The sequence below is a fragment of the Acanthochromis polyacanthus genome, chromosome 12, assembly GCF_021347895.1.
Source record: "Acanthochromis polyacanthus isolate Apoly-LR-REF ecotype Palm Island chromosome 12, KAUST_Apoly_ChrSc, whole genome shotgun sequence".
Taxonomy (NCBI): domain Eukaryota; kingdom Metazoa; phylum Chordata; class Actinopteri; family Pomacentridae; genus Acanthochromis; species Acanthochromis polyacanthus.
This window is the reverse complement of record NC_067124.1, coordinates 2628705-2656526: the sequence shown is the minus strand read 5'-3', so window position 1 is coordinate 2656526 and position 27822 is coordinate 2628705. Positions and strand designations below refer to the sequence as shown.

Genomic DNA, 27822 nt, shown 5'->3' with positions numbered 1-27822 from the left:
GGCAGAAAAAAAAACTTAGAAAAACTGGCCTTTATTTAGTCTTTTTACATATGGCTTTAGCTTTTCTTTTATTACAAACAGGTTTTACAAAAGGTTCTGAAGACTTTTGAATCACCCACAGGTGGGAAGTCATGAAGAGGTTGATGACACTGCAACGGTACGTCTACGATCGAAGGCTTCCACACAGCTGCAGCCAGAAAGCAGTAACAGACAGGAAGAACAGACACACTGCAGCACAACATCAGACGAGGGACAAACCGGATGGACAGTCGACAAAATGTCCCGAATCACAGGTAACAACGCGAAAATACAGAGCGGACATGATTCCCTTTTCTGCATGTTCTGACGCTCGTTTACGTCACAACCGTTGACGTGAAATTAACATTTGATCTCTCTGCTCTTTGTACCGTTGCAGCTCACAAATGACAGAGCAAAATAAAAGCCTGCCAAGCGAAGGCCAGTGTTGTGTGACCTGATGCACATCGACCGTTTCTCTTCTTCTACACAGTAAACTCCGTTCGGAAGCCACCACGACAACACGTTTCTAAACATGATCAGTATTTTCTATGTCTAATTACTACAGTACAGCTCCTTCCATCAGTTATTTGATTCAGTGGAATTAGAAGACAGAATCAGAGTATCAAACGCATACTTAAAAATCATTAACACCGCATTACATTAGATTGCACTGCATCTAGTTTCAGTTTTCAATGATCCGCCAACTGACACATGATGTGTACAAAAGTTGTTTCATTTTCCAGACAGGTTTTAAGGTAAAGTCCATCATGAAGACTTTAATTCAAAGTTCTTGCCACAAAAGGTGTTGCATAAACAGGATATGGAGTCTTTTGCATACAGAGGTCTGCAGGGGTGGACTGTCTCATGTCTCTCTCCTCGCCTTCTTCTTCTTTGCTGGTTTGGGCGCTTGGCTCTCCTCAGGCTTTTCTGAGGAAACACAAAACAGTAGTGATTAATCACACAACTCTAAACACGCGGTTGACAAGTTTTACCAACCGTTCAGTCTGTAGTTCCAGCCAGGATGGTCACATAACGGTTTACTTCACTGTAGAGAAGCAGATTTCTGTTGACTTTTGTCTATAAAGTGTTAATCTAACATGATGGCTCAGGATGGTGTGTGTATACTCAGTAGTAACATATGTGTATATGTTTATGTGATCACATGATGAGATGAGCCGACAAGTGCAGATGTGGGCTGAGGGTAGACGGTAACACTGAATATTCTTTCCGCCCGGTAACGTCCGAAGCGAACGAATATTCAGGTCCAGCCCTACTGACGAGACGTTTGCTTGTGTTGCATCTACTCTCACACGTACGTTGCTTCGGATGAAAGAGTCTGTTCAATGAGGCTGTAGAATTGTAGAACTAGAACCCTCAACACCTTCTGACAGTGTGATGGTCTTACTTTGTTGTGCTGGAGCAGGATGGTTGTTCTGCTTGGCAGTGGGCTCTCCGTCAGTCGACTTCTGTGGCACTTGTGTGACAGGGGGTTTCTGGGATTTGTTGTCCTTCACCGGCCGCTCCACTCTCGCCTGTTAGGAAAAAGAGAAGAATTTGTTTTCCTTTTCTTAGAGAGAGAAAAATGAACAAATCCAGCTACCACTGAACAGGACAGTGATGCTTAGAGGGACAGAACAGCTCTCTGGTTCATGAGAAGAATGATTTTCAGATCATCTTGTTCTGCCTCTTGTCCGTTAGACCCACTGACCTCTACGGCAGCTGCATGGACGGGCTGGACGGCTGCAGGGATTTCCTGAACAGGTGGCTGCTGCTGCTGCTTCTTCACTGGGGCTGCAGGTGCCGTTTCCTTCTCTGGCTCCTCCACCTTCACACAACACAGAGCAGAGTTTGTATTAAACTGTCTGCTGAAGTCCAGGTAAAATGTCTGCAGGACAGCAATAAGGATCAGTGTGTTTGCTGATTACAGTACTGCTCATTTCTACTGTAATTCCTTATTGTACTGTAATTTACTTTCCAGTTTTCTTGGTGTCATATTCCAAATGTTGCTGCCCTCTGGGGCATGTTCTCAGGCAGCCGTTACCTGTCCAGCTGGTCCTCCCTCCTCAGCAGCCTTCTTCTTCTTCTTTTTCTTCTTCTTAGTTTTAGCAGCTCCATCAGCAGCTGACTCTGCCTTGTCCTTCTCATCTTCATCATCCTCCTGTAAACCCACACAGGTAAAACACAAAGACATCAATAGCGTGAAACTGCAGTAAATCAGATTATTGAGCATATCATATAAGACATTTTATTTCAAGAATGACTCGAAGCTACAATAAATCTGCTGCTCACGGCATAAAGACAGAGTTAGATAATTAAAGTCAGTGTGTCAGATTTAGTAATCCTCACTTAACCACCATCCTGTGCTAACACTGAGCAGACGGTAATAAATCCACACCTGAGTTAACAATTATTCATTACTGATTATATCCATGTTTTTTGTGCTGCGTAAAAACATCAGCCATGAAAAGGGGCTGGAATTAGGCTCCGTCTGCGTACGTTCACATAGTGGACTCAACATGTCTGAGTGAGCAATGTGTGGGGGTATTCTTATTTAAAGAACAACACAAAGCAGCCCCGTGTGTCTTCAGCGTTCAGTCACTAATAGCAGCAGCAGGGCTACAGTCAGACGGAGGATCCAGGACAGAGGACTCATCAATTACTGGGCGGTTATTTTTACAACTTTCAGGTAACTTCCATTTTGTTTTGTCCAAAGACTGGGCAGACTTACGGCGGCTGCAATCAGCAGATCGACCTTTGCTGGCTCAGGGATGTGCTGCTCCAGAGCAGCAGGCGGCGGCTCAAGGGTGGGCTCTTCATAGTTTCCCCAGACTTCAGCGGGAGCGTTCCAGTCAGAGCTGGGGTCCACTGAGCTGCCATCTGAGTAACACAAGAAACCGTCAGAAAACACAGCCATAAAAGACACCTCCAATGTTACAAAGTTCACCAGAGCAGTGAAAGAGAACCAATAAATGATGCTTACTGAGTCCAGACCACTCATCGTCCACTCTGGGCTGACTGAGCCATGTCAGGTCGCTCACAGTCTGAGGCTCTACACAGACAAACACAACAGTAAGACGCCCAACTCAGCACAAGAGGCGCCATCTAGTGGTGACAGTCTTCATATCCTGGGCTTACTGCAGCCTGAACCTACCTGCAGCACCAACTCCCAGTCCACCTAAAGACACCAGATTTAGCTCTGTTGGAGGCATCCCTCTGTCAATCACCGTCCACGACTCTGGAACACACATTTCACAGTGATGACAGCAGAATCTAAACAACCATTTAGAGGAGGGGTGGGCAACCTTTAACACCCAAAGAGCCATTTCGACCCGTTTCCCACAGAAAAGAAAACACCGGGAGCCACAAAATCCTTTTGGCATTTAAAATGAAGGCAACACTGCATATACCACTTTTTTACCTCTATGCCCTTGTTAATCAGTCGTGATTAATTAATTACAAAACCTCTAATTAGATAGATTCATTTTTTTAATTGTGTCCTTCCACTAATATTTATCTTACTTGGTTAATGTCATTTTTGCTCCTGGACCTCATATGTTACGTAATGTTAGTTGGAAATCAATAATTTGTGAATGTCTATTTAACTTGTAAAATCTATTCATCTTAAGCTAATAACTTTTCTCTGGTAAGTCTCTGCCCTATTTTCCAAGACGACACTCCTCTGACTCTCTGACCTGCTGCCTGGATGCTGGACGTCACATTGAGCTGTGCTCTCACGAGTAACGTCGTATTAACCTGACATATCAAAGAGTAGATACTGAGCAAGACAGTTATCCGTAGTTTACCTTAGTACTCATGAGTACCCGACACAATGCAGGACTCTGCTGTGAAGGTGGAGACGTGCAGCGGTGGTGTATTTGTGACAATAAGAAAAAGAAAGAAATTTAAAGGAGCGACGGCTAGGATTTAGGAATGGAGCCCCGTCACTGCTGAATGAATGCAGAGCAAACACTGGGATCCAAAGATCAACAGGACTCCAAATGAGTCAGAGATTGACGGCTGGGATGCATACTTTGACAGACAAAAATTAAGACGTTTTATTTTGATGGTACAAGATCACCATAATCTTCAAATTTAGAATTAAATTTTAAAAATTACCAATCTAAAATAAAATAAATTTTAATTGAATAGCCTGCTGATTATTTCATTAATCCAAAGTTACAGGGAGCCACAATAGAGGGATGAAAGAGCCTCATGCAGCTCCGGAGCCGCGGGTTGCCGACCCCTGGGTTAGAGCATATTAAAGAACAAACAATTACTCAGCTCCAACGTGAGCTGGAATTTATTGAAAACACACCAAATAGATCTGATTCACTGTCAGTTATTTCACTTCAGGAGCGAAAGAACTGTTTTTAAATACAATAAAGATTAGAGAATGCAATCAGTAGTATCACATTTCATTAAAATTACACATACTAAAGCAAAGCAGCTTTGGTAGTTGAAGTGGTAAGCAGAGGCAGTAAGCGTCATCTGAGACCAGGGAGTGGCAGAAATACGAACCATGGATAAGTCAGTGGATGTCAGGGAGTTATTCTGATCACACATCGGGTACTAAGAAATAAAAAGGTAGCTCTCCTTCCTGTTTCTTTCTTCTCCTTCCTCTTGACAGAAAAGGGATCTAAGATTTATTCGTAAGTTTGACCTTTTCAAAAGCAAACCAGGATTTAAGAAACTTTTTGTTGTTGAAAAAAAATGACATTAGTAAACCTATATATAAGGAACATGTCAACATCTTTTTCCTTTTACTACCTGTAGTGTGGCAGTTATTAAACATGAAAAGCAACGTGGCTGCTGCTACTACACCCCTATTCTCAACTAGGGGGTGAACTGTTGAGAAAACGGTCTCACCACTAGATGCATTCAGTAGCCATTCTGAAGCTTTTAATCATACGCCATAATCTTCATCAGCAGATGAGGTTTGCCCAGTTGCAGCACAAATTCTCACTTCTCCCCCACAAGCTCTTAAGGGACTTTGGTAACTGTCGAATAGTCTTTTCTGCTTAGGAACATTCCTCACTGGGTGAAATGACCTGGAAGTACCTAAGTGGCAGCCGTAAGAGCTGGTAGAATTCTCTAAAGTCGAGGGCTTCGTTTCTAAGCACGGCACACACTGGTCTGTCCTTTATGGAAGAAAACGAGATAGGTTTGACCAGCAGTTGCTTGTGGCAGCAACATTCAAAGCTACACACCATGAACAGTAATCCCAACCCGACAAAATCCACTGTTGCACGATTCCAGAGGCTGGTTTAAGAGCATTCAGATTCTAGCAGCACTGCGGCTGTCTTTTTCTACGTCCTCATGAAGTCTTCTTCACACCTTTTCTTGCCTTCATGACATTTTCCAATGAAGTCAAGGGAAAAAGTGTTTAAAATAATAAACAATGTATAATGTTGTCTTTCTGCTGATGAAGATCTTATAATACGCTCAAAGGAATAGTATCTCTTAAAAGTAATAACTAAATAAATTATATATTGTTAAACTAATCTGCCATTTATCAGAGCAGAAATAGAAAGAACTGTCAGAGACAAGTATGGAAGCAAATTCAAAATGTTAATAATTAAGTTTCTACTGCATGTTAAGGCTCCTTTTCTTCAGCGCTGGTAATACATTTGGACATGTATCATAACTTGTTTATATATATATATATATATATATATATATATATATATATATATATAAAGTGTGTGTTGCTGCACCAAACACATTTTTAATCCCTGTACTTCTACACTTGTGCTGTTTTCAAAGACGTTCAGGACTTTAACGTTGCAGTGAAAAATGAGCCAACGGTGATCAAAAGTATGATGAGAACAAAAAACAGCCAGAAACTGTTTGGGGGTGAACATATGTAGGGTTTAGTAGAAGAAGGGAAACCTTCCTACCATCAATCCCCGACCTCCACAGTGGCGCTGACTCCCTGCTGGCCGTCCAGGGGTCTGTCTTCGGGGCAACAGTGTGAGCGGGAACCTTGACTAACATGTCAGTCGCAGCAGTAACCACCTCTGCAGCCTCACTGTTGTTAGCTAACACCAAGAGGAAAACACCTGATACTCAGCCACAATAAACAGCAATGAGGCTGGCCACTCATCACATAATGGAGTGTGTTCTTTCTACTACACACACGAGATTGGAGTTGGTAATCATTCAAAAGCTGAAGCATTTTCTGCTGATATTACCTTGAGACACAACATTTTCCACCTTCTCTGCCTTCACTTTTGCGGACTCTCCTGAGAACAGAGAAGGAAAAGGTCAATAAATGCCAGATGCACCGTCCATGTGAGGCTGTTTTTAAAGAGAGAGCACATGCACACACAAACACTTCAGAGATAACTCACTCGAGACTCAAGTCATTTCCCATGATGCCTGTATTTATAGTCAGACGTGTCAACAGGAGACTCGGCAAAAGGCAATAACAACATGTGTAGAAAGAACAGACAGAACTGTGTCTCTCCTGATGCCAAATTACTGTTTGTCTTCCACTATTAAGGGGGTTTGTGCTCTGTTGTGCTTTTAACATCATATAAAATGAAGCAGAATGTTTTGCAGAGCCACCTTTTTTCTTCTTCTGGTTGGCAGGTGCTGCAGAGGCCTTGGGCTGCTCTGGGGGAGCACTCACAGGTGTGTCCCCTCCTCCGGGACTGGCCGAACCATCGCTGGAGCTCTTATCTTTCTTGCGTTGCTCACGTTTCTCTTTGTTGCTGACCTTGGTTTCCCATGTGCCTATAAAGGAACATGGAGGGCAGATTGGAATTCGTTGCAAAATACAAAACGGGTTCATTATGAAATTAGTGTGGACATATGGTATGGATTAGGAAGGTAGATGTAGAATGATGTAGAGGCTGGTACGAGCTAAATGCATTTTGCTGAGAAGAGAGTCTCAAGCTCGCCCTATTCTCCATTATTTACTGATTTATACATCAGGCCACACTTTAAGTCATGTTGAAAGTAGCACAGAAGTTAATTATTACATATGTGGCTCAATATGATGGCATAAATAAGGCATGCAAATAAAGTGAATCAAGACCATCTGAAGCAACAGATCACACCATGTTCTCATTCAGAACAAAACATCTGAATTCTGATCAATAATACGTTACCTTCTTCTGGTTCTTTCCCATCTGCAGTCACCGTCTTGGTCTCCTTTACGGCCTGTTTGGCCTTCTTCTTGGATTTCTTTGTCTGAAAGAACAGCAACAGGGGCATTAAGTAGAAAAGCAAGTCAGTTATTTAAACTAAAATAAATGTAATTGTAAGACTGACTTTAAAGGAGAAGGAGAAACATGATACTACACTGTATGACTTCAGCAACAAGAAGAGCTACTGGGCAAGCAATCCCATGATGAATGAACCACGGTCAGTAAATCTAATCAGCAGGCTCAGACCCCATCTATTTATAAGTGAAAAGACATCCACTCTCCAGGACCATCTAAATGTGCTGTGTGTACGTTTCTTTAAGCATATGTTCATCTCCTAGCGTGACATAATCATGTCTTCCGACAACAGGACCTTCAGGACAACCATCAGTGATATGTGGTCTTCAGAAAAAAGTCATTTGATGAAAGACTGCACTGCATGCTGTCATAAGCCAGGGGGCATCCCTAAGGTTTTGCTGCATCTGCAGGCTGAAAACTGTAACCCAACACTGGTAGCTGGTTTCATTACTGCAAGGTGACAGGGAGAAAACGTGGTCTCTCAACTGCTTCTCAATGAAGACGCCATAAATTATGATGTGACTTATGAGGGCAATATTCTATACAAACAGAACCGGAGCATTACAGTGGATAAATTAAGGTGTTTAAGTCACAACAGTATAAGATTGTAGCACATTTTGAAATTACCTCAGTAACCTTTTCAGCCTTGACTTCAGCTGGGGGCGGCTGGTGATGTGGCAGTATCTCCTCCGACACTATGGCTTCTTCCTGTGGTTCAGCTACAGCTCTTCCATTTGGCTGAGCTTTCTGGAAAGGACACGTAAAGATTAAAAAAAAAAAGTATCAGTATCAGAGCAACTTCCAGCTGTGGTACTTAAAACAGTCCATACAAAGCACATGACACCACCCAGAGCTAGCAGAGCACTAGCCTGAAGCTAGCTGCGGTGACATGAGCTCCAACTGTCACCGTGGTGTCAGAGAGCTAGCCTGGCTAACGGTGCGGGTATCAGCTAGGAAAGGGTGGAACTTGTTTCATTTACGTGCCTTTTCTGCCTTCTTCTTCTTTTTCTTCGGTTCCTCGGCTTTGACAGGTTTACTGACACTTCGTTTTACTTCTATTCCGTCGTCCACCGAGCTCACGGCCGGACGCTTCTTGAAAAGAGCCCGACAGACCGAGGCCCACAGAGCGACCATCAGCACCAGCCCGGTACATGCCGCTAAGAGGATCATCCATGGCGGAATAAGCTCAGGCTTCAGTCCCAAATCCACGCCGAGCTCAGAGCGCAGCAGCTCCAGGCCTTTGGACAACAGTTCATTCAGACGGTTTGTAAGCAGCTTGACCTGCTGAGAGGCTGCGTCCTGCCACTCTTCCATTTGTATTGTTTTTCAAACAACAGACCGATTAGTCACGCTTTGCCTACCGCTATTAGCTGCGCTAGCATGCAGTGCTAGCTAAAAATAACGGAACGATATCGACATGATGGGAAACAATAAATTCATCCGCCAGCAACATCGATCAAACGAAACAGCCAGTTTGCTAGCTAAGTCTTGTAAACGCCGCGATGGCCAACTGAGTTAGCTAACTAGCCGCCGCGCTAGCTGATATCATGATAAGTTAATATACCGCCGTTAGCTGACCACCACAATGCATCCACTGTGACCGCAAGTAAAGCAGGTTCACCTCATATGGCTCCGTTTTGACTGGAGGAGCAGTGGTGCCTTCAAGACGATTGTAAACTGGAGCTACTGAACTACAAATCGCAACTGCGTGTTAGAGTGGTCTGTAATTACGACCGAAATAAAAGCAATTTGAACCAAATAGTTTTGATTGATACTTTTAATTTTAACATAGTACATCTATTGTGTCTTTCAAGTGTCAAATTTAAACTGTGTTTGAGGCATAACATTGAGTTTTATAATTGTATGCCTACATATGTAATATCACATTTCTCATTAGTTTTTAACAGGTTGCCTTATCCTCAAAAATAAAACAACAAAAATATTAATTGTTACTTAAACTTTCCCAGCTAAATTAACTGGTCACGTTACATTTCCGTTTCCCCGAAAGCATCGAAGGCAACAAAACGGTCCCTGACAGCTCCAATGAAATGGGCGGGGCCGTGATTTCTCCCATTCTGATTTGTTAAAGCTCACTGTTCAAAAATGTTTCAAGTACCCTTACAAAAAATTTGACTGTTTTGAATGAACTTTACCAAATCCTTTAGTACAAAATTACATTTTCTGTGCACTTGCCAATCTCCAGCCATAAAAAAGTGTATTTTGTAAAACCTTAGTTTGATATAATGCAAACAAAAAATCCCTGCTTGCTCTACAAATTGAAAACATCAGCACTTAGGAGATTTAAGGTTACTCCGGCTTCCTCCCACAGTCCAAAAATATGCTGAGGTTAATTGATTATTCTAAATTGCCCGTAGGTGTGAATGAGAGTCTGAGGCTGAATCCCAAACCGCCCCCTACACACTCCCCCTACACTACCGAGTGTCACTCCAAAAGAAGTCACTCTCGCAGCTGTGGAGGGCACCTATTATTGAAGGGGGAGAGTATAAATACGATCGTCAGGAATGGGACGCCCTGTCGCCTCACCGGAAAACGGAAGACGTCATTGCCATGGTAACACAAAGACGCCTACTGTCATGGCTGTAGCGCTGTGGCACAGGTTGCAACAAACAAGGATCGCTGCTGCTTCCAGAAGACGAAAGCATCCCACTTTTTTCACTCACATGTTTTCCAATCATATTATCTGGCATTTCAAATCCAACAAATGAATAAATGAATTCTGTCAGTTGTGTTCAAATTTTAAGGTGCCAGGGGGTGCACAATTAAATCAAACGTCAGCAGAGAAGAAGATTTGTTTCTTTTGATTTATCTTTTTACACCACTCTTTGTGATGTTCTGTCAGTGTGAAAAAGGCGTGGGAGAAATAAAGAAGCATGTGGAACTCACATCAATATGTTGTTTCCTCCTCCATTTGGACGTTGCACTTCCTGAAAAAGTTGTCCAGAGTGAGCATCGATGCAGACTCGCTATTTAAGGGCTGAACAGTCCACTCTCCCTCCGCACTACGTGGTTTGGGACGGCCCTTAATATGGAGGACCCTCCGCGGGAACGCGCAAACGGAGGGGTAGTGTGTAGGGATAGTGTGTAGGGGGCGGTTTGGGTCTCAGCCTGATTGTCTGTATATGTAGCCCTGCGACAGACTAGCGACCTGTCCAGGGTGTCCCTTGCCTTCGCCCGAGTCAGCTGGGATAGGCTCCAGCACCCCCTGCGACCCTAGTGAGGATAAAGCGGTGTACTGTATACAGAATAGATTGGATGGATGGCCTTTCAAGGTGTGCAGCAGTAGCTGACTGAATTATTTGTATTTGGAATGAATTATGGTTTGCATTCACTTTGGTAAAATTGTCACAGGTAAATATAACACCCTCACATCAATGTAACATTAATCTGCCACTATTTTTAACAGAAAATGACAAATTGAAACAAATCACAACGGACAACTTATTTGCATCCAAGTTTATTTTGAAATTCCCTACTCCCCCTGTACAAGAAAAAAAGGACTTTCCACAAAGGCAGCAGTGAACTGTCAGTGATAGTACTTTTCTAGGGAAGGAAAGAAACTTATAATCACAGTGTGTCTTCTGTACTTCTTTTAAATATTTCTACTGCTGTCATCTTTGGCTGGGTTTTCGGCAGGCAGTTTTCTGTCACACCAAATTCCTGGGAAGCAAAGGTTTAAGCCAATAGAGCAGAGCTGAGGGCTTTACATTTTACAGTGCCAATGCAGGAATGTTCTGGACCGTATACCTCTTCTTCATGAACACAAAAGAAAAAAAAAAACAATAAAAATTGAAATAAAAATAACAAGCTGTTTGTGTTCACAACACAAACAAATATTACTGCCTGGGGAGATAGCGACAGTATGTCGATTTCATAAAATTGTTTAGACAAAAAATAAATCTACAAAAATGGAGCTAGGTAAATATTACACAACAGTAAACATGTTTTTTTCTTTTTTCCATTTTTAAACTTTTCTGTTGAACCTCTACACAAAACCAAAATTCTTGGTCTTAATGGCTAGCAGGAGTTTCTGTTTGAGTATCTGTTTTGAAGAGTAGAGTGGCACGTAGAGACGTGAGATGCAGGTATTGGCTGTGGGGAGGTGCTGGTCGTCTGGAGGCCGGATGGTGATGGAGGGCATTGGCTGGAAGCCCTCTTCGCTGGCTGGCAGAGACGGACTGGAGGTCCAGAAGTACACCTGAAGAGGAGAAAATCATTAGTTATCACTGGATTTGACTCGAGGACAAACATGTTCAAGTCATTGTGCACTAGATTTGAGGAGCACAAAAATGACCAAGAAACAACTTACTGAATGCATTTTTATTCTATGGTTCCTATCACTTAGAGCCACTCAAGTTGTCCTGTTTGAAGTTATTTGGTATTTTGAAGAGACTTTGCTTCTACGTTAAGGAAAACAATAAATCCCTTTTCTAAAGGACTTGTAATAAATTTATGTTTGTGATACAAAGGACAAAGAACACAGTGCGGAAACAAAAGAATGAAAAAAGAAACTCAACTGAACCCCAACGTACCAGTAGTGCTCTAAATGTTTTCCGTTTTCAAAGCCTAAGCCTAAGACAGATGCAACCACAAAACCCACGGAAGAATTCAAACCAGACTAAAGGTAAAGTGGTGTCAAATGACCTACTAACCAAGAACGACACATCCTTTTAGCATCGCATTAGTGCAAACAGGGCCAGACTAAGACATGCAGTAAAGAAAAAGAGTTTATTTGACCCATAAAAATGTTTTGAAGTCTGTTTCAGAATGAACAGTGTTTCTGGTAAAATTGTTTCTCAAACCGAGGATTTAATTCAGAATTCACTGTCGAGATAATTTTTTGCCTTTAAATTTTAAATACCAAAACTGAATCAGTTAAAAGAATCTAGCACCTGAGGGTCAATTTTATAAATCAGTTTTAACTTTCTCTCCAAACAAAACCACTCAAAGCGATTCCATAAAGTCCGTATGCCGGTTATCCATGCTGAAATAGTTTGGTTTCTGTTGTTCCTACAATATCTATATATCCCCACAACATTAATCTTGAAGCTGAGCACTCATGTAATGTAACAGGAAGATTTACAGATGATGCAAAGCAGTGGCTTTCTGAAAGCCCCAGTGAGAAATGATTTCAGAGATAACTGTGATAACAGGCTTACCAGATCTTGCCTCTCAGTCATACTCATCTTCTCCACTATGGACCAAAACCAGCGTTTAAACTGGAGCAGTTTGTCTGCATTTTCCCCTGTTGGATGAACAAAATCTTTGCTTAATATATTACAGTGAACCTGTAGCGTAGTAAACCCTACATTACTGAGTAAGTAGAACATGGACAAATGCTGAGCAGAGGTGATCCAGATAGTGACGTACCAGATTCATCGTTGAAGGAGGTAAAGCTTATGAGCATCTGGACGTTGACTTCTCCACAGCCGTTGACCAGCAGCCTGAAGTCCTCAGCGGTTAAGTCCTCCAGGGCATTTTTAGGAAGGACATCCAGCAAACCTTTCCTCATTGCCTTTAAGAGACAGTCACATGTGGCGTAAATACACATTTTGATGGCAGACAAAACATTCTGTGTTCCACAAAAACTCTTCCTTTGAGTCAAGGTTTAGCAGAACACTGAGGGCCAATTATGAGGGAATATTAAGCGTTACTTACATGAAGAGGTTGCTCAGCCACCACCAACATTCTGTGCTCTGCGTACTTCCTCACATACTCGTACACGTTAAGGGGAGTTACTGGCATGTTGACCCCACCAGACAGAAGCTCCACCTTAACAAGCACGGATAAAGCAGACTGTAGCTTAGTTTGTGAAGAAGAAATGTACAAACATATCTGAGAGACGGCTGAATTTAATGCAGCTGTTAAAAGCTTTTGTGCCTGAGTGCATTCTCAATCTGAAACTCCACGTATTGCAAATAAGGGAGTGTTTAAATCCTCTGCGTTCAGACAGGCATTTGCACTGCCCCTAAATTACAAATCTGTCATGCAGAAAACCACAACTATGATGGTGTAGCAGGAGGAAAAACGCTCCTTGAGTTTTGATCAATCAATTACATGTTAATGCACTCCTCTGATAAAACCCTGCCACCCAGTCTAGCCTTTTGCTGCATCTACAGTTCATGTTTTTACTCGTTTTTCCAGAGTTGGAAACCTGGAAATCTGTACATTTTGCGGTGCCATTTTTAGTCAAAGCAAAACAAGGTAAACCTGACATTTTGGAAGTTTCCCATCTAAATTTGGTGACATAACAGCATAATCCAACAGACTATAGTTGACTGTTGCTCCTGCTGATCACTTTGGACGTTACTCGCACATACACGCAATTTCTTATGGAGTCATGCACGTTTTCCCCGCTCACATCTAGATGGTCCCATGCTTCTTTCTTGTTTACTTTTGTTCTATGTTATGTTTATATGTCTATTTGTGTCTGTAGGTTACATGTGTATTTGTTGCTGCTGGCGCCTCTTGGCAGAACTGGTTCTCAAACATTTTTACCTGGTAAAATAAAGGTCAAGTAAACAAATAAAAGTCTGTTACCTGTCCAGCTCCTTCCTCTTTGCAGAGGTCAATGGCAAAGGCCAAGTCCATGGCAGCAAATACTGCATCTGCTTCACCAGCCTGTGAATGGCGGATCAGCTGCCGGAGGCTCTCATACATGACCGGGTCAAAAAAGGCAAAGTCATGCCAGTTCACCTGCAGTGGCAAAGATCAGAAGTGCATTTAGCTATTTTATTCTGAAAGGAGCTAAACTCTCGGAGGACACACATATTATTAAAATATATTTGCTCTTACCTTCCTACCAAGCAGTACTTTGATGACATGTCTGTTCAGTGTGATTGGACAGAGTTCATTCTGCAGCAGACATAACCCCAGTATTCTGCACAGAAAAAACATTTTAATTTGCCGTTTTCTATTTTATTCAAGGCATGATTCATGTCCACAGACTTTGCTCCGATTAGAAAATTTGGGTAAAATGAAACTTCCTTTTGACCCAACAAAATGTATGATCGTTTCCAATTCATTACCTGCCGATGTTACGGAAGCAGTTGAGCCTGGCCTCTGTGTTTTTTCCAGGTCGAGGGGAGTAGAAGCCTCGTTTCCCAGGCTGGTAGAAGAGAGGAGCATTGTCGTCCCCATCATCAGGGTCGTCTAGCTCCATGTCAACTACGCTGCGTGTTGAACCGTGACGTTTACGGTTCTCCTGCTGCTACAGCCACACAGAGGACAGGAAGGGAGGACTACGTTACACACTGGCTGTTAGAATGAGCTGTGTTGTGCAGAACTGAAAGAGTTTAAGTCTCAAAGTTGAGAAAAGTGAGCCAAAGCAGTGTAGATTCTCTAGGATATTACTACAACAGAGTAAGAATATAAATAAAGACCTGGTGAAAAATAGAGGGGAAAGAGATCATTTGTTTACTTGTGCTTTCTCTGGAGCCTCGGGGAGACCCAGGTCCAAGATACTGTCAGCGCCATTTTCCCTGCAGGAAGATAAACACCAGATTTTATAGTCAGTTTGAAAAATGACAGTGAGAGAACAATATAAATATGAAAACAGCACTCTTTCTGATGCATGTAAATCAGTTAACATGTTTGTTTTATTGTCAGCTGGTGGAACTCCTCTCTGTCAGACACACAGATTGCTCTGTTTATGCCCTAATGTCTGTGTGACTTTGGAGATCGTTTTACCTTCCGTGTGCAATGAGAAGCTCCATAGCCTCCTCTACTCTGGCTCTGAGAGAGTCCTCGCTGGCCAGCAGCAACAGCAGCTGGGCAGGAGACAGCTCGAGCAACATGCCTGTGATTTTACTGGCAAACGCCTAAGGAGAGGAACACAAACTGGTCTCAGTATTGTAATTAAAAAATAAAAAGGAACTAAATCTGAACAAGAAAGCATCTGAGAGAATGTAAATCTTCATGCAGGCTTATTAATAAATTCAGTTCAACATACAAACTCATATCGGTCTCAGTGAGAGTAGACTACTGATATTACAAGGATTCAAAGTAGAGTAGTGATGAGTATTAATAATCTTGCCCCCGAACCCTTATCCAAATTTATTCAAAGACAGAACAGCAGCAGAGTAACAAGAAGCAAGGTGAATGGAAACTGTAGCATACAAAAATGTAAGTCAGCATTTGGACAGTCAGCTTTCTCTTTTAGAGGCTCTAAACTTTGGAATTCATTACCAACCGATATCAAATTAATTACAGATTTAAAACCCTTCTCTACGAAGGTCAAGTGCTGGCTAAAAGTAAATCAGAGCTGTAATCATTCTTAGTTTGCCATGTTTTTTTATTAACTTATTTTGAACTGGTTTGTGTAATTATTTGTTTTTATGTGAACATGTATTTTATTGTTCTTTTGTAAACTTTTCTGCTATTTCATGATGTTAAATATTCTGACTTTTATATTTAAAGTCCCATCTAGGGACAAGAGTTGGAAATTAGCATTTGCTATTAACTCCCTGTGCAGCACATCAGATTCATGTTTAGTGATGGAACTATGTTAAACTGCATCATCCCTATCAAATAAATAAATTCAATTCAAATGGTGATGGGTGAAAAGTCATGTGGTCTCCAAAGTCAATGGACTTCTTCCCTGTAGAGTGTGAATGAGCTAATCCAGTCTAATGTAAAAAACATTAGCCTGTTTTTAACCTGTGGAAGCCCTGTCTAACCAAAGCTGGTCGTATGAGACACTGATGGCTTCTTACCGGTTGCATTGCGTGAACTCGTGGGTAGAGCCTTTCCCCCAGGGCTTGTCTGTGTGCAGGCAGGGGGTCTGGCTCATCACTGGGGTTTCCTTCAGATGAGGGTCTAAAAGGCCTGGTGTCTATGGACAGCTGCCTCCTTGAATCTCTGTAATGACAAACACAGGTTATATTAGGGAAAAACTGACCCCACAGACATTTTGCTCCAAGTAATAAGGGAAATATATGAAGTGGGCTTTACCTGTCTCGGTCTCTCCGAGATCCTGCTCGAAGTCCTCCACTTCTCCTCTCTCTTTCTCGGTCTCTATTCCTCAAACGCTGCATCAGATCTGCACAAACACAAATGAAGAAGTAGTTCACTTTTGAGCATCATCATTTAAAGAAAAAATCTTTTACTCTTGTATTAGTTCAACATCTCAAAAGTACCATTTAATGCAAACATGAAATCAAGTTCCATAATGCAGTATACAGTAGTTTCTATGTATTGTCATACTTGAATTGTAATCGTGATGACACGTACTGCTGGCCTGCATGCCCTTGCTGACACTCTGAACACAGTCCAGGTTGGGCAGCTTGTCGTTGGAGAGGAGGGCCAGGGCGATGGCCGTGTAGAAGCTGCGGGCTACGCCACTGCCCTCGCCTGGCTCATCTTTGAAGGTAACCTTCACTCGGTGAACCGCCATGGGTGTGGTTGTGCAACGCCTGCCAAAGTGCGTGTTGAGCTGACGCATGGTCTGCTGAATTAACTGGTCTCTGTCGCGGTCTACCTCCAGGGCCAGGTCACGGGACTGCAGGTTCCGAAGTTTCTCCATCTCCCGACGGAATTTGGATTCTTTTACCTCAAAACCACCCAGTTCTGTTAAGATCTGAGGAAAACAACAAAGAGATAACAGGGTTTTAGGCTGTTAGACAGACATTTTCATATTTATATTGAATGAAATGATTCAGTGATGTGAGACATTTTCTATGTAATATGGTTATCCAAGTTTGTATACGTCAGTCTCTTTTGGTTAATAACCGGGTGTAGAAAGGAGAAGTAAAAACAAGCCGGAATATGGAATGTATGGTATTAAGAGGCAAACATGTAGCCAGCTGTACAGACCCACGCTTTTAAAGAAAGGAGTTGGCAAACCAACGCTGGACAAAAGCATTAGCATATATTGAATGTAAAGTACATTTTACAAGTAGGAAGAGAGAGGGATATGTGTGTAATGTTTAGTATCTGTTTGCCAAAATATTTAGTGTAAGAATTTGACAAGAGGACACAGAATATCAAATCTCATTGCTGTATTGTTGCTTTGTATTCACTGATTTTCAAAAACACAGCCTGAAAATTAGAAATATTTGCGTATTTATATTAAAAAACAAATCAAATAAATTACCGATCCTGGCTCAGCTCCTACATCCTCCATGAAGACACGACCAAAGAGCTCAAGTGACAAACGCCAGCGGCCAAGCAGCATGTCATGTGAGATCATCATCCCCATGAAACTGCAGTGAGGTCTGGACATATGGAGATACACACCATTCTGATGTTTGAAACCCATTTCAAAGACATAATTATGTGCAAAAACACCATAACAGCTTATTAAGAGAATTTTAAACTTTGTTGGGGCAACAGATCTCATCTACAACAAATTAATTCAAATAAGCTTTCACTGCGTTTACATTTTCTGCCTGCAGCTTTTACCTCTCTCACATGAAATGCATTGGCAGGTGCTTACCTGAAAGATGGGAGAGGAGGACCATCACTTTCTGTCAGACCGATCTCAGCCAGCAGGCTGCTTTTCAGCTGCGCCGCAAGGTCATGGGGTGACGGGCCTGGTTTGGAAGCCTCCAGCTCCTGTTCTGCCAGTGAGTGATTCTCAGCACTCCGCTGGCCAGTTTCCATGCTCATCACATTTTTCAGGTTGGCTGAGTAGGACATCTTAGTGGGGAGGATCTGTTTTAGGGCGGTTCAGATTTGTTCTTTAGTTATGTGAACACGTGTATGCCGTAAGATGATGGCAGTGTGATGATGACAGAATGGAAATGGGACACAGAACACAGGCTATGTTCTAATATCCAAACTTAAACGATCGTGTCCACAAAAGGCCATCCAACATATCCATTATTTCTTGAAAAGAATAGAAATAAATAATGAATATTGGATAGTTTTTACAGATGTTTATTTAAGAGGGAAGATATTTCAATGGTGTTTGTTATGCATGGATATTAGAACACAGCTGCCAGCGTGTTTGTCCGGTGAAGAGGGGTGGTATACCTGAGAAGGGGAGGGTAGAGAGGAGCCCATGTTTACCTCCAGGCAGTTCCTGTCCATGCTTGCCTCAGCCAGGCCTTTGGTTGCCATATAAGAGGAAGAGTACAGGCCCTGAGAAGGACGACCAAACAGATCCTCCTTTCTGGCATTAGGCTGTTAGAGAACAAGCAAAATTGAGGCTTTTCACATAATAGAAGTTAACCGCATCAACAGTTATGCAAGTCTAATCAACAACTGTGTACTCTAATGTGTTTGTATACTTGCTCTGCCACTTTAAAGTATCCATTAGTAGGCTGCAATGCTCCTCATCCCATTGCTAAACCACACAGACTAAGCAAAACACAGCAACATCATACTCTATTCACGGCAGATGTGATTGGTTAAAGTCTTCCTTAATGGACAGATATTCTAAAACTCGGCATGGTAGCCACGAGGAGGTGCAGAAATCTAGTTTCCTCTCAGGGCCTGAATTAAAATATGATGAAATGTTAATATGGATGTTTTGCCCATTGATACCAGAAAGATATTGCCTACCACAGCTTTAACGTCATAATGACACTAAAAACATCCAGGATAATTTGATGCCAGACTGCTTGTAATTTGAGGAGTCACTGTCTGAAGAATGACAAGCATGCAGCCTTTTTCCCTTCTGTTCACAGCAGATTTGCACTAAGTAATGATGCCGTTGTCAATATTACTAAAGATGAGGTTGACGTTAAGGAAATGTTACTGAACACTGACTGTAGGTTTGAGGTCAACATTGAGCATGAGCAGATGCATCATGACCGGTCAGATAATGTGGACATCGTGAATGTAAGTTGTAATAATAATAATAATGGATTAGATTTACTCTCTCTACACTCAAAGCGCTTCACAACGGATCCATCATTCATTCACTCACACATTCTCACTCTGGTGATGTGGTAAGCTACATTTGAATCCACAGCTGCCCTGGGGCAGGCTGACGGAAGCATGGCTGCCAATCCGCGCCTACGGCCCCTCCGACCACCACCAATATTCACACGCATTCATACACCAGTGTGAGAGCAGCACTGGAGGCAAGGCGGGTAAAGTGTCTTGCCCAAGGACACAACAGCACATGACTAGGTCAGAGCGGGAATCGAACCGCCGACCCTTTGATCATTGGATGACCCACTCTACCACCTGATCCACAGCCGTCCCATTTTGGGGGGTCAGAAAGGCCAAATAAAATGTGCAGTTTGTAATAACAATTAACATAAATAAAAAGTGGCTCCAGTTTAAATAACAAAGCCAAAAAGATAACTGACTGGGACACCAATCACACACTTTTTATAAGAAAACCTGCTTCTTTTACTGGTGTTACGGTCATGAATACGTGCCCATGACAAACGTAGTTGTAGTAAGTATCAGTGCTATGCTGTTGCATACTTAGCATGCTTTTAAATTTACCGTAATTTCCGGACTATTGATCGCACCTGTCCATAAGCCACAGGTGTCCACATTGTAACATGAAATATTTACACAAAGATTTTTTAAAACTTTTAATTAAATAAATGCTTTTTTCTGAACAGTGCCTGTAATATGGCAGTAAAACGCATTGAGTCAGTTCACGCTGTCGATTCCAACGTCTCACCATGGATCCACTGATGCCAAGCTGACGTGCAGCAGCTCTACTTCCTTCTTCCACAGGCAGATCAATTACCTTTAACGTAAAGCTGCATCATGTGCATTTCTTTGTGTGTTTTCCATGATGAGGGGGTGTGCATGAAGCGCAAAATGACTGATCTGAAGAATTTAGTGTGAGTGTTTGATGTAATTCAAACAGTTTCATTGGTCCACTGACGCAGGGTTCAAAGCGTGAGAAAAAAGTAGCGGCTTATAGTCTGGAAATTACAGTAATTAGGTTGTGGATGCTGCATCTTTAATCTCCTTCCATCTTCACCATCTCAGGAGGATCCTGAGAACCACACACAGAGATAAAGCAGCAAATCTGACCTGCAGAAGATGGGGCTGGTCTGCCAGTGGAATGGCTTCAGCTAAAGGAACATCAAAGGGGTTGGGTGGGATGCAGCCCAAGAAGGTCATGGAGTCTGAGCGACGGAAAAAGGGGTGGTTCTGTCCCGTTTCAGCCGGAACCGGGTCTTCATCCTTGTCCTGCAGAGTTGAACCTGAGGAGAAAGAGAAACAGTGAAACTTGAAACATCAGCACGACTAAGAAAAACAACCAATATCTTTGGTATTGACGATACATTGACTACTGTTAAATATTTGGTATCCGGTTTACTTTGATTGGTGTCCTCATCATTCTCATGCTCTGAATCCTCATTGTCCAGTCCAAGTTCCAAAATCTCTCGATTCCTATAAGTTAAAAACAGACAACAATGCATTTATTTTAAGAGGTGTTTAACTGAGAGGTATGGTTAATCTAAATGCTTACTGACTAGTTATGTAGTTCTCAACCAAAGAACAAACTCTTTTTCTCCTTTTACCTCTTCCTATCCATCTGTGGAGTGTCCAGGGTGGTCTGCTGGTTCATGGCCTTTATCCAATAGATAAGAGCCTGGAAAACATACGCCACATGTTTCAGCGAGCACACGTCCAGCACAGGAAGCACATCAGAATGCTCATCGTTGTGGGAGCGCATCAGCGAGAGAGCGTAGTTCAGGAAGTCGCCTCGTGCCGACATCATGCCTTGACGAGCTGTCAGCAATGTGGCTGCTCTCCTGAAACAAACGCAAAACAAGTGAATATGTGCAGCAAAGAACTTTAGATTACATTACAACTGTGCAGAGCTGTCTCCTTCTGATTACGGATTTCAACTTAAAGGTAAAGTACTGTGAAAAACAAGCATTACAAAAAGTATACCTGCGTCCTTCCAGAGTGCGGAGGCTGGCCTCCTCCCGAGCAGTCATGCGTTCCCTGCGAGCAGAGTGCTGAGAGGCGTGGAGTGGGTGACTAGGGTGACCGGGGTCTCCAGCAGAAGACAAGGCGGATCCATACCGTAACTGAGCCTCAGTGGAATCCATGATGGACACCATCCAATTCCAGGTGGGAATCAGCTTTTCCTCCACATAGTTCTGGTTGACGCAACAAACATTTCAAGCTTTACTGACATATTTAGATGGATCAGAATTTTATTAAAACAGTGAGAATGAAGATAAAAGATGCAAATAAATCACAGTTAAAAAGGATGTAATTAAATTTTACAATTTATTAATATTATTGATTAATATTTTTAGGCCTTAACGGTTAATTTGTGGTTCTTCAATGTTTAGGCCCAGAAAAACAGGAGTTCAAGTTAAACCAGATTTAAACAATCCTCCTGAGAGCTCCATAAATGTGCAGTCAAGTAGCTTCGTACAGCACATCACATGGCAATGTTTTAAATGTATTAGAAGGGCCAGGTGGGACTATTTAAATTTAGATGCTAAAATGAGCAGAACTGAGGGGGAGAACCGCGTGACATAGGATGGCCATTTTTTACACAAGCCGATACTGAGGTATTAAGAAATCAAGACAGCATATGGTTCTGATTACAAGAAACGCTAATCGTGGTAAAAAACAATGTCCTAGTATCATGATTATTTTTTTTCCTTTTGTGAATGTCTGTTTAGTGAATATTACAAAACAAAGAGAAAAATAATGCAAATATTGGATGTACTACAGATAAGACAGATTCAAAAATGACTCTACTGGTGCCTGAAGTCTACTCTCAAGGTAATGTGATCCATTTTACCTGCAGATTGACTGCATCCTGGTAGGTGAGCTTCACAGCAGCAGGATACTGGGAATACACCAGGTGGTTATACTTGGGGATCAGACTCATGAGGTCTGAGATCTGCCTGATGACGATGCTGTAGGCGCGGGCGAGACTGCTGGCAGATGTCAGGTAGCTGCTGGAGTTGCTGGCTTCCAGAGCTGCCGCTGCTGCAGCAGCACTGGAGCTGATTGCACTGGAGCGACGCAGGTTGGTAGGATCGATATATATCAGACCCGTGGAGCTTGCTGTACAAAAACAACATAACACGATGAGTTGATACACTGAATTTCTGTGACACCAGCCTGGAAACACAACAGTAGACTTTGTAAAATGCAAGTACAGAAACAGAGGTGTACTAACCAGCTGGTGTTGAGGAGCTGGAAGGAGCGCTTCCTGTTGCTCTCTGGCTGGGGGTGTTTCTAACGGCCCACTGCATAGAGCGAGGAGCCTGAGCTGCACTGTTAGCATGGGAAGCACTAGTTGTCCTTTCCAGGGGTTCATCCAAAAGGAATGTCTCCTGGTCGACATCATCGCTCTGACTGCTGCTGCTGTCGGAGTCGCTGGAGTCATTGGACTGGGAGTCATCTTCTGAAAAGAAGGCAGGGACACTGCTGGCACCTTCAGAGGAGAGAAAGACAAGGGACGCAGAAGAAAGATAAATGAGGCAAGTTTAATGGTTTACATAAATACCTTTGCCTCCCTCTCTTTTGGCTTTCACATCAGATTTGTCCAGGCAGGAGTGCGGGTTAGTGAATCACACCACTACAAGGCAAACAACACTTTTATGACAGTGAAAACACTGACGCATCAAGTCAAAACAACAGCTGCATTCTCCGTTGATCAACTTGTGCTAAATGATAAACGGTTTAATTTAATATTTTTTAACATTAAACTATGTCACCAGAGAGAAAGAACAGCAATGTCTCACTTGTCAGAATATTCTAAAAGTTAAACAACAACTTCAGTAGTTAGAACTGCACATTTTAGATGACCAAGGAGAAAAAACACCACGCCACTTGAAAAAGCTACACATCGATTAGTTTGTTATTGGGGTGAGAGACCAACAGACTACACTTGTGATGTATTAGTTAAAGATGGCAGACATAATAACAGTGAAATGTGAGAAGGGGACGAACTGAAGGAACTCTCAGCAGGAAACTGTGTATGCACTTTGCAAATTCACTCTTGCCCTGACATCTCTATATGCATTGAAGTAAAGAGGAGCTCATACCAAAAATAGGAAATGCCAAGGACACCCTACTGCCTGCAAATGAAATACATTGGGTATTCAGCCAGGGACCATTTTGTCTGCTGTATCATTAGCTCTCCAAACATAAATCCCCACAATCCAAAATGCTGATTGTTAAGCACTAGTGACTCTGTGAGGACTGAATTAGTCTGTAACTCAAGGAAAAATATACCAAAGTGCAGCAAGACAGAAAAGCAATTTCTTTTTAATAAGCAGTTGGAGGCTTAAAAAATGGGAAAGAATTCAGTTAAAAAGGCAGCTGCAGTCCTTCCCCCGCCCAAAAGAAAATAAAAATATTTAAACTGAACAGCAGTTAGAAACTGAAGACTGTTTCATAAAATAAGGGGATTTAAATAAAAATCCATTAATGAATCTAAAGTAACAGATTGAAAACAGCTGTTGACCAACCTGCTTCAGAGCCAGCAGTAGCTGCTGTGACGACACTCCTGCGGCCACTAGCATTATCCTGATTGCTGTGGTTACTTTCACTATCGCTCTCTGTTTCTGCAGCTGCCAGCAGGTCCAACTCCATGTCGCTTCCTGTAACCGGTGACAAACAGCATCATCACTCAAGTCACTGTTGACTGGGATTTAACTTTATTTCTCCAACTATATGACCAGCTTCAGTTTCACCAGTTGTCTTGAATTTGTACAGAAAGCAGGACGTGTCTCACCATCTTCATCGTGCTCATCGTGCTGCCCCTCTGCTTCAGCATTTTCTTCTCCCTGCTCCTCCTGGTCATCGTGATGGTCTTCCTCTCCTGCTACACCCTCTACAACTTCCACCTAAGAGACAAACACTATAATCAGATTCTAACAGAGAATACTTTGAGGAAAGAGAGGGCAAACTATATTCCAACCTGAAATTACAGAACAAAGCAAATATCAGACGTCAAACATAGAGGGGCCTCTACTGTCAGAAACTGTCACCAACATGCACTTGCAATCAGCTTATTTTCATGCCATAATGATTTATTGAGGAGACTTCCCACCTCTTCCACATCTGCTGATACAATGTCATCCTGCTCCTCGTCTCTTCCTCTGACAGGCTGAGACTGGCTGCTCCGCCGAGGCTGGGGGTTCCTGATGATGTAAGAGGCAGCTGTTTGGCTGGAGCTGGAAAAAAAACACAAGTCCACTGTCAAAACAAATAAATAACACAACTGAAGAACTTTATTTTCCTTTTAGTGCATTATGTCCAACAGAATTCTGCTCAATGGTCTGAAAAGACTCGCATCACGTCTCATCTTTACTTCAGCTAATAAACACAAGGCTCTTATCCAAATTACTCAAATGATACGTGGGCATTTAATCATCCATATATCACTGTCTTCAAAGAAATTGCCAAAACTATTATTTGATTCCACCTGACAAGAAAACAAAGACAAAAAACTGTAGCCAACCTGCTGGATTGGTCAGGCGAGGGTCTTGGAGGCAGCGGTTCAACAGAGAAAAGCTCCTCGCTGCCCTGAACAGCATCGATGCTGGTGCTAGCCAAAGTGAAAGGAGCAGTGGGTCTAGCGATGCCCATTCGCACTGGAACAATCAGTGACTCTGCCACATTACACAGCTCCTCCACAGCGTAGGGCAGGAGAGCCTGGAAAACACGTCGACATTTCCCAATGGGCTGGGGGATGAAGTTGCTACGAGAAGGAAATTGAGAAGAAAACAGAAGAGGCCTTTGTTCAGAAAATCATGTCAAACTGGTATCAAATGTGTAGTTTCATTGTGTATGACTCAGCAGGTCCATTCATGTATTTAGTAGGCATTTTGTCTAAAACACTGCTTTACTTGTAAAGTCTAAAACTGAACTCTTCAATTCTTGGGCACTGTAGGGCACAAATAAAAAAAGAACCCAAAGCTGATACATAATTCCATTTATGTTCCTGACAGATCTGTTTATTCCATTCAGCAGACACACGTAATTTAAATCAAGGTTAACATCAACATTTTTGATCAACTCAGATTTAGCAAGGACAGAGACGTCATAGAGAACGGTAAATTTTGCAAACATCGAGTGAGATTCTACCTAGTAAAAACATCTGCAAATCGTGTCTTACTTTTTCTTCTTGGATGAGGCCATCTCCACGCTGAGGATGACAAACACCCGGGCTACAGAGCGCAGGAACCTCCGGGTGACGTTGACTGCTTCCTCTCTCCGGCCAGGAGTGTACTTGTTCTGCAGCTCCTTTACCAGAGTACCCAGTAAAGTGTCGATGAACTAAAACAGGTCGGGAAAAAAAATGAAAACCTGCTGAGGACCACCTTAGGCATACAATTCAAACACTAGGAGTAGGGCTACTACTTGGTATTTTTTTCTGAGTAAGAATTACTTTTCGTGCACACAAAAGAAAAGACTACTGCACTTACAGTGATGTCAGGAGCACACTTGACAATGAGGCAGTGTGTGAAACAGTCAAGGCGAATTGTGCCACTTTGCTGATTCAAGTAGACCTGCTCTTCAGGCAGGAGGTGGGCAATTCTGCTGCTGGCACTAAGTCTGGGAAATACAAAAAATACACAAGGCTAAATACTGGCTGTTGTTAAGCACCGATCTGTGTGTAGCTGCATTTGTAAGCGTCAGTTAACAAGAACCTTTAACTACATCACAGCTGTGGTTCAATTATACCGAGCCCTTCATTCAGGTTGAATCAGTATCACTGCTAACAATCCTCCATGTAATTTAAAAAACAAAATGGTGCACAAGCAGGATTCTAGGGAAAATATCCTGCAATTAGGACACTTTCTCAAAAAAAGGACACACTGATGTTGAGTTTCATGAATAGTGTTTCACAGCTGTACAAACTAAGTTTCGCTTTTGCGTTCTTTTACCAATTAAATTACCATATGGCTGTGAAACTTACGGGTCTTTGTTCTCCTGAGAACCAAACATGATCATAGACTTGAGAGCATTCCAATCCTGCAGGACCCTCTCCAGAGCCAGCTGAGCAAAGCGAGGAGGTTCTAGGTCATGGTCTGGCATATCAGAGTCTGAAAGAAGAATACAACAGATGTTTGTTTTAAAAAACTTCAGCACAGACCAGTCACATCCAAACATAATCTCAAATGAACACTTCTAAAAATGTGTAAATTACTAGTCTGCGCCAATGGTTTAAAAGGTGGGTAAAAGAGAATAAAAGTGAACTGGCCTTCTGCATTAGCAGCCTTGCGGTTCCTGTCTTCTCTGATGCGTGGCGGTCTGTACTGACAGTGCTCAACACTCTGCCTGGCAACAGTCTGCACCAAGAACAGTAATATATGCTCGCCCCTGCAGATGGAAACAAAAGCCAGACAAATTCATAACCTTTATCTCATTAGTATCTTTGAAAATACAGTTCCATCTTAAAATCAACACAATTAAGCTGATGTAGCCAGAAATGCCCAACAGTGTATGTAAAATGGATTCAGTGAATCCAGTGCAGAGCGCATACCTGCTGTTTGGTGTCGTGACTAGGTTTGTAGTTGTGAGTAATCTGTACAACAGATCTAGGCGAGCAGCCTTCTGGCCAGCTATCAGTGTTTTACACTTGCATTTCTCCCAACAGTCACAGTACGCTGTCGGCGAGGTTCTCTTCAGCCTGGGGAAGAACAGTATGAACAAATTCATAATCACATATATCACATGCTTAAAATACCAAGGAAATAAAAAAGACTGAATAAGGCCAAACTCAAAACTAGGACTTACTTGCAGTCATGTCCTTTGTGACACACTCTCGCACACTCAGTGCAGCAGCAGAGGGACTCCAGCAAGCCACATGTTCGGCACTCAAAGATATCCTAAATACAAAGTTAGTGACATGGAAAATGTCAGTGCGTTCACCTCCAACTGACTTTTAAATATGAACGAGGTTAACAAATAAACACCGTCTCCAAAACTACAGATATGACTTTTAAGGCATAAGACTTCAGTGTAATGCTACCCTCTAGGGCTGACCTGGTTAATGTGCTCAGCTCCAGTCCAAGTGAAACTGCAGGTGTCGTTGCAGCAGAGAACATACAGGGGAGAATCATCTGGGTTGGTCCCCGAGGGGCAAATCATTTCCATGAACACTGAATCTGCATCCTCCTTCTCTGCAATACCTGGGTCACCCACTGTGTTTCAGTCATTTGAGAAATAAAAGAAAAATATGGAATTAGAGGAATGACAGTTACATGATAGTTACCTGCTAGAAGCAGGGCAGTAAAATGGGTCAGGATTCATATAACTGATGGATAACCTCCAATGTTCCAGTCATTACCTAACCAGTGAAATTACCTCAGTTTCACAAAAGAATGGTACTTTCCCAGAATTTATTCACAGAGATGATAGCTGGTCGGTCACATAACCCTCTTGAAAATGTCTCTTTCTCTGCCTCATTGTCGTTTTGTCAGAACCACAATACAACATGTGCACTGAGTGTGTGTATATAATACTGAGCAATCACAAACCAGGTTACAGAAAATAGCAGAGCTGACTAATTAACTCACCCTTGGCCATTTTTTGTGCAGCCTCAAGCACCGTGATAGCTGCTGGATAGGCTCTCCCACTGACAGCCAGCATAAATGGGGTCATTCCTCTGGCATCCCTGTCAAACAATGGCAAAAATATACTTGGGCAC

The 27822-nt window shown here is 42.4% G+C and overlaps 2 protein-coding genes across 7 annotated transcripts in view; both read right to left on the bottom strand.

Annotated features, from left to right (window-relative positions):
• Positions 1-15: 15 nt before the first annotated feature.
• LOC110951164 (protein LYRIC-like) lies at positions 16-8893 on the bottom strand. 2 transcript variants are annotated; one of them, XM_051957174.1, is made up of 13 exons: positions 8225-8892; positions 7872-7987; positions 7131-7212; positions 6586-6753; positions 6210-6260; positions 5916-6056; positions 3170-3253; positions 2999-3067; positions 2747-2895; positions 2060-2176; positions 1727-1843; positions 1424-1550; positions 16-945 (listed from the first exon to the last, which is right to left on the bottom strand). In XM_051957174.1, exons 1-13 carry the CDS (start codon positions 8556-8558, stop codon positions 881-883), a joined length of 1620 nt encoding a protein of 539 aa, XP_051813134.1. In that variant the 5' UTR covers positions 8559-8892; the 3' UTR covers positions 16-880. The 2 variants fall into 2 exon arrangements, with proteins under 2 accessions (XP_051813134.1, XP_051813135.1); XM_051957175.1 differs by lacking the exon at positions 5916-6056 and having other exon boundaries at positions 8225-8893.
• Positions 8894-10703: 1810 nt separating this feature from the next.
• The window catches only part of ubr5 (ubiquitin protein ligase E3 component n-recognin 5), a 32876-nt gene continuing 15757 nt past the window's right edge, over positions 10704-27822 (bottom strand). Inside the window, exons 26-58 of one of the 5 annotated variants that reach the window (XM_022194101.2) lie at positions 27692-27789; positions 27159-27316; positions 26910-27001; positions 26656-26802; positions 26374-26492; positions 26089-26215; positions 25595-25724; positions 25285-25445; positions 24628-24867; positions 24217-24340; positions 23899-24010; positions 23633-23764; positions 22336-22593; positions 21952-22220; positions 21081-21292; positions 20705-20938; positions 20500-20573; positions 20211-20383; positions 18237-18386; positions 17698-17915; positions 17356-17476; positions 16467-16839; positions 16215-16302; positions 15977-16121; positions 14952-15082; positions 14683-14743; positions 14291-14472; positions 14058-14142; positions 13803-13958; positions 12921-13034; positions 12633-12777; positions 12422-12507; positions 10704-11460 (exon numbers count right to left, since the gene is read on the bottom strand). In XM_022194101.2, coding sequence (XP_022049793.1) covers positions 11248-11460; positions 12422-12507; positions 12633-12777; positions 12921-13034; positions 13803-13958; positions 14058-14142; positions 14291-14472; positions 14683-14743; positions 14952-15082; positions 15977-16121; positions 16215-16302; positions 16467-16839; positions 17356-17476; positions 17698-17915; positions 18237-18386; positions 20211-20383; positions 20500-20573; positions 20705-20938; positions 21081-21292; positions 21952-22220; positions 22336-22593; positions 23633-23764; positions 23899-24010; positions 24217-24340; positions 24628-24867; positions 25285-25445; positions 25595-25724; positions 26089-26215; positions 26374-26492; positions 26656-26802; positions 26910-27001; positions 27159-27316; positions 27692-27789 — 5128 coding nt within the window. In that variant the 3' untranslated portion in view covers positions 10704-11247. The remainder of the gene's footprint in view (positions 11461-12421; positions 12508-12632; positions 12778-12920; positions 13035-13802; positions 13959-14057; positions 14143-14290; positions 14473-14682; positions 14744-14951; positions 15083-15976; positions 16122-16214; positions 16303-16466; positions 16840-17355; positions 17477-17697; positions 17916-18236; positions 18387-20210; positions 20384-20499; positions 20574-20704; positions 20939-21080; positions 21293-21951; positions 22221-22335; positions 22594-23632; positions 23765-23898; positions 24011-24216; positions 24341-24627; positions 24868-25284; positions 25446-25594; positions 25725-26088; positions 26216-26373; positions 26493-26655; positions 26803-26909; positions 27002-27158; positions 27317-27691; positions 27790-27822) is intronic. The other 4 variants (XM_022194102.2, XM_051957172.1, XM_022194104.2 and 1 more) reach the window with 4 other exon arrangements.